Source organism: Bos mutus, chromosome 9, assembly GCF_027580195.1.
Source record: "Bos mutus isolate GX-2022 chromosome 9, NWIPB_WYAK_1.1, whole genome shotgun sequence".
Lineage (NCBI taxonomy): Eukaryota > Metazoa > Chordata > Mammalia > Artiodactyla > Bovidae > Bos > Bos mutus.
In genome coordinates, this window is record NC_091625.1 from 70,683,787 (window position 1) to 70,689,500 (window position 5,714).

Consider the following 5,714-nt stretch of genomic DNA (forward strand, 5'->3'; position numbering starts at 1 on the left):
TTATAGTAATTAGATTTTAATTGCAAACTTCCATTCTTTGCATAGACTCTAATCAAGATGTATCATCTTTTAATATGTATTTGTTAATTTATTTTATTTTCTGCTTCATTATGAGTGAGAGTGTTTATTCTTTTTCCTTGGGTTTTGTATCCATGCTATTCTACATCAAACAATAAATTTTAATTGGAGATTAAAAGTGTGAATTTCTTCTTCTTCACACCTTGCACCATAGGGACTCCACTGTAGATGATTTTGGATATGGGATTTGGCTGTGCTTCCTGGGGGGATTTGGCATTAACTTGTTAGATAGTTTGGAGGTGAGTAGTAAAAGGTAATCTGCGTCTTTTGCATCTCCTGCATTGGCAGGCAGGAGTTTTACCACTGGCATTATATGGGCTTCCCTAAAAGGTAATGAATGAATAACAAATCAATAACACATGTGCTAACTTTGACAAAGAGGAATACCCACCCAAACATCAGTCAGGTAATAAAAGATTTTTGTTAAATTGTAAGGTAAGACATCTTTTGTGGGAAAAGAAAATTTGCAACAGATTTATTTGAAGTTAAATTATTATTCAATTTAGAATATTGTTTCAGAGTACATTTTAAGTATAAAAATAATACTTTATATTCTAAAATTAAAATAAATTCAAATTCAATATACAGTTATTTAATATGTTCAGAGATTAAAACTAACATAAATACATGACAGGTCACATGATAATGTTTGGTAATTATAACAGAAATAACTGGTTCAAAGATCTTTGTTCTATTTTATTTGATTGAAAAAGGGAGGACCTTCTCCGGATGTTTACGTGCTATCTACAGCAGCACCATGAACAGCAGCTCATCCACTGTTGCAGCTGTGCAGCTCTGCTACGAGCACCTGAATGGATCCTGTGTGAAAACCCCCTACTCACCAGGTCCCCGCCTCATCCTGTACACAGTGTTCAGCTTTGGAGCTGTGCTGGCTGTATTTGGAAACCTCTTGGTAATGATTTCCATTCTTCACTTCAAGCAGCTGCATTCTCCAACCAATTTTTTGATTGCCTCCCTGGCCTGTGCAGACTTCTTGGTGGGAGTGACTGTGATGCCCTTCAGCACAGTGAGGTCTGTGGAGAGCTGCTGGTATTTTGGGGAGAGTTACTGTAAATTTCACACTTGTTTTGATGGGTCATTCTGTTATGCTTCCATCTACCACTTGTGCTTTATCTCTCTGGACAGGTACATTGCCGTCTCTGACCCCCTGGTCTATCCAATCAGGTTCACTGTGTCTGTTTCTGGCATGTGTATTGCCTTCTCCTGGCTCTTTTCAATTATTTATTCTTTTTCCCTTCTTGGCACAGGAGCGAATGCAGCTGGACTGGAGGATCTAGTAAGTGCTCTCACCTGTGTGGGAGGCTGTCAATTTGCAGTGAATCAGAGCTGGGTATTAGTGAATTTCATTTTATTCTTCATTCCCACCCTTGTGATGATAGTTCTTTACTCCAATGTTTTCCTCATTGCTAAACAACAGGCTAGAAAAATTGAGAATCTGAGCAATAAGACTGGGCGATGCTCATACAGCTACCAAGACAGAGTGGCCAAGAGGGAGAGAAAGGCTGCAAAAACGCTGGGCATTGCAGTGCTAGCGTTTCTGATCTCCTGGCTGCCTTACTTCCTGGATTCCATCATTGATGCCTTCCTAGGTTTCATCACTCCCACATATGTTTATGAAATGTTGGTTTGGATTGCTTATTATAACTCAGCTATGAACCCCTTGATTTATGCATTCTTTTATCCTTGGTTTCGAAAAGCCATCAAACTCATTGTCACTGGCAAAGTCTTGAGAGAGAATTCCTCAACAGTAAATTTATTTTCTGGGTAAGTCTACATTTTAGATGGAGGAATTGACAGTAGATTAACAGTGAACACACTCTGGGTATAAAATTTAGTCATATGTGTTTAAGGTCTTCTAATGTAAAATAAATTATACTTCAAATTTGACCCAAACACTTAAATTCAGATTCATCATTCTTTGGTAACTATAACATAAAACCCTGTATGTAATGGAAACAACATGACCTTTCTTTAGAGCCTATCAGTTGAATTATTTACTATGGGAAAGGTAATTGGTGCAATAAATAACTTTCATTTGTTGAATGAGCTTCTACTTGGTGATTGTCTGCTCATAACATTTCAGCTGTGTTTAGAAATTTTACCAGTTAACTTATGTTTATTGCATGCATTGGTTTCTAAGGTTGTCATTCATTATTGTACTTTATGTTAAATTAACTTACTATTTCCTCACATTTGCATTATTCCAAAAATTACTTATAAGAGTTTTCAAGGATCAAAAGTCAAATAAAAAATTTTGTTATTCTAAATGGCCAGAGGCCGATAAATGCATTTATTACAAATTTGAAACTGAATAGTTCAAAGGATGTTGTATATCTTTTTTTAAATAAATTTTTAAAATTTTTAAATAAATTGCTTAATTCTATTCTAAGTTTAGCTTTGTTTAATCAACATTTATTTTTTTTTTTTTTTTTTTTTTTTTTTTTAAATCTGCATTTTATTTATTTATTTTTTTATTTTCAATTTTATTTTATTTTTAAATGCATAAATTAGTTTTGCCAAATATCAAAAGATCCAGGTATACATGGTCCCCATGGTCTAGGGAGGCACCAAGCATCCAGCATCATGAATCTGCTACATGATATTTTCATGGTTTCCCAAATCTTCCCATTTCTCCCACAGAGTCCATAAGACTGGATATGATGATCTTTTGCTGAGTCAGGTTAAATCTTTCTAAATTCCATAAGCCAGAGACTGTATTTAGTTTTTCCTTCTTTACTTACCCTATCAGTTGAACTGATTCAAATGTATTCTTTTTAATGGCTGAAAGTAATACTCCATTGTGTATATGTACCACTGCTTTCTTATCCAAATGGAATCTAGGTTCTTCCATTTGCTATTATTGAATGAACAGCGTGTTCTTTCCCTTCTGGTTTCCTCAGTGTGATTGTCTGGATCATAAGGCAGTTCTATTTCCAGTTTTTTTCAGCTGTGGTTTAGTTTGCATTCCCACCAAATTTTACCCTCTCCAGCATTTATTATTTTAACTTTTTATGCCATTTATGAAATGTACCTCATAGTGGTTTTGATTTGCATTGGAGTGATGTTGAGCATCTTTTCATGTGTTTGTTAGCCATCTGTATGTCTTTTTTGGAGAAATGTCTATTTAGTTCTTTGGCCCATTTTTTGATTGGTCGTTTATCTGGAGTTAAATTAATATTTTTGAGATTAGTTGTTTGTCGGTTGCTTCATTTGCTATTATTTTTCTCCCATTCTGAAGGCTGTCTTTTCACCTTGCTAATAGTTTCCTTTGATGTGCAAAGCTTTTAAGGTTAATTAGGTCCCATTTGTTTATTTTTGCTTTTATTTCAATATTCTGGGAGGTGGGTCATAGAGGATCCTGCTGTGATGTATGTCGGAGAGTGTTTTGCCTATGTTCTCCTCTAGAGTTTTATAGTTTCTGGTCTTACGTTTAGATCTTTAATCCATTTTGAGTTTAATGGTGTTAGAAAAATTTCTTTTTACAAGTGGTTGACCAGATTTCCCAGCACCACTTGAGATTGTCTTTAATCCATTGTATATTCTTGCCTCCTTTGTCAAGATAAGGTGTCCATAGAGGATTTATCTCTGGGCTTTCTATTTTATTCCATTGATCAATAATTCTGTCTTTGTGCCATACCATACTGTCTTGATAACTGTGGATTTGAAACTGAATCAGGTAGGTTGATTCCTCCAGTTCCATTCTTCTTTCTCAAGAAGATCGATTTGGCTATTCGAGGTTTTTTGTATTTCCACACAAATTGTGAACTTATTTGTTCTAGTACTGAAGAGATTAGGGGAGTTGAATCTATAAATTGCTTTGGGTAGTATACTCATTTTTTAAAATAAATTTTCCATCTATTAAAAAGTTTTTAAATAGGTCTTTAGTTTCTTTAGGTAGATATATTCTAAGTATTTCTTGCAATGGTGAATGGAATTGTTTTTAATTGTCATCATTATTAGTGTATAGGAATCAAGATTTTGTTGATTTTATATCCACAACTTTTGTAGTCATTGATTATTTCTAGTAGTAAATCAACATTCAATCATATTCTTTTGTTATCAATTTTCTTGTTATTTTTCTGTAATTTCTTGCTTCCTGTAAATCAGTCTTATATTAGCACATCATTTCTATTATTAAACAAATGCTTCTAATTGGTAAACTTTTCCTGAGATAGTGAATTATTTCTGATTATATTCTACTTGTGTGAAACTCTTGATCTGATGATTAAAGATGATAAACATGATTTAAAGGCACTCTAGACTGCTTAGTTTAGCCACAATTCTTCAGTTCTGAACTGGAATTTATCAGTTTATTTTCATTTAGTGGTTTCAATGCAGTAACTTTAATTCTGTTTCACAGCTATAGAGAAATCATATTTCCTCATTTTAAATATAAGAAAGCTAAAATTAAAGTGTTTACAAACTCTGCTGAATATCATAAAGCTTCCAGATTCAAACAAGTGCTTCTAACATCTTGTTCAATACATTTTCAGTTGTCTTTTTTTAGTAGAGCTTCACATGTACTAGACAAATCATTAATTTTTCAACTTTCCTAATCTATATTTCTTCTGTTTTTATAACTATATCAGGACTTTCTTCTTTAAAAAAATTAAGCTCCTGCTCTCATTTTTCTCTACTATGAATTACTCTGGTTGTGTGGGGACTAATCCATTGGCCTTTGTTTCAATGAACATTTATTGAGTGCTTCTGATATGCAAACCTAAGAATGCTTTGAGTTATAGGCCACTCATTCTGTGCTTGGGACTGACTTACCTGCCCTACTTAGTCTTCACAATACTATGTGAGAGAGAACACTATTGCTATATTATTATTACTTCTGGGTCATAAATGAGGGACAAGGGGCATAATGAGGTGAGTCTCATTTGGTGTATTTGTTAAACAATAGAGCTGATACTCACATCCAAAGAATCAGAGAATAAGTAAAGTAACCAATAATTCTTTCTCCTCTGTTGGGGCCCAGGCACTGCAGTCAAGGTATTGAGAGCAATATGAACACAAGACTTTGTACCAATTGTTTTAAAGGAAAAAAATCAGTCATCACAGAGAACAGACTAAACACAATTCTTTGGAGATACCAATACACTGATGGGAGTAATTGATTTAGTGATGTATCATTTTAACCTACAATTCTTCATTATGTATTTTACTGTACAAAGTTTTCCCCCTGAGGGTGAAGGGAGGTTCATTTAAATAAATTACATCTCAATTTCTGCAGCAGGATTGGTCTGCACATCAAGCAAATACAGGCTCTTGTTTTTTCTATTACTGATTATTTGGTTCCTTTGAGCCTCTTCCCCATAGTAAGTCTTTTACATTCAAAACACTTCATGCCATCTTTGTGGTGTGGGTTTCCGAATTGCATTTAACTTTTTTTCATGGATATAGTATATTATTATGATAATGAATGATTATATTTGCACCTTATATGCTCCTTGAATAGCTCATGTATTAACAATATGTTGTAAAGTTTGTCTTCATTTTTTTCCGTGAATGAGAAATTAGAACAGTAGCAATTGATACCTGTCTAAATAGCTCCTACCTTCTTAGGAACCACTTTGTTCATTTGTCCATCACACTACTTGCATGGACATATT

The 5,714-nt window shown here is 33.9% G+C and overlaps 1 protein-coding gene across 1 annotated transcript; it reads left to right on the forward strand.

The window, feature by feature from the left end:
- Positions 1-823: 823 nt before the first annotated feature.
- LOC102274405 (trace amine-associated receptor 7a-like) lies at positions 824-1,867 on the forward strand. The gene has a single exon (XM_070376453.1). It carries the CDS (start codon positions 836-838, stop codon positions 1,865-1,867), a length of 1,032 nt encoding a protein of 343 aa, XP_070232554.1. The 5' UTR covers positions 824-835.
- Positions 1,868-5,714: the final 3,847 nt, after the last annotated feature.

Excerpts from the sequence above, each read along its gene's own strand:
- LOC102274405 (XM_070376453.1), top strand. The coding sequence starts at position 836 with ATGAACAGCAGCTCATCCACTGTTGCAGCTGTGCAGCTCTGCTACGAG.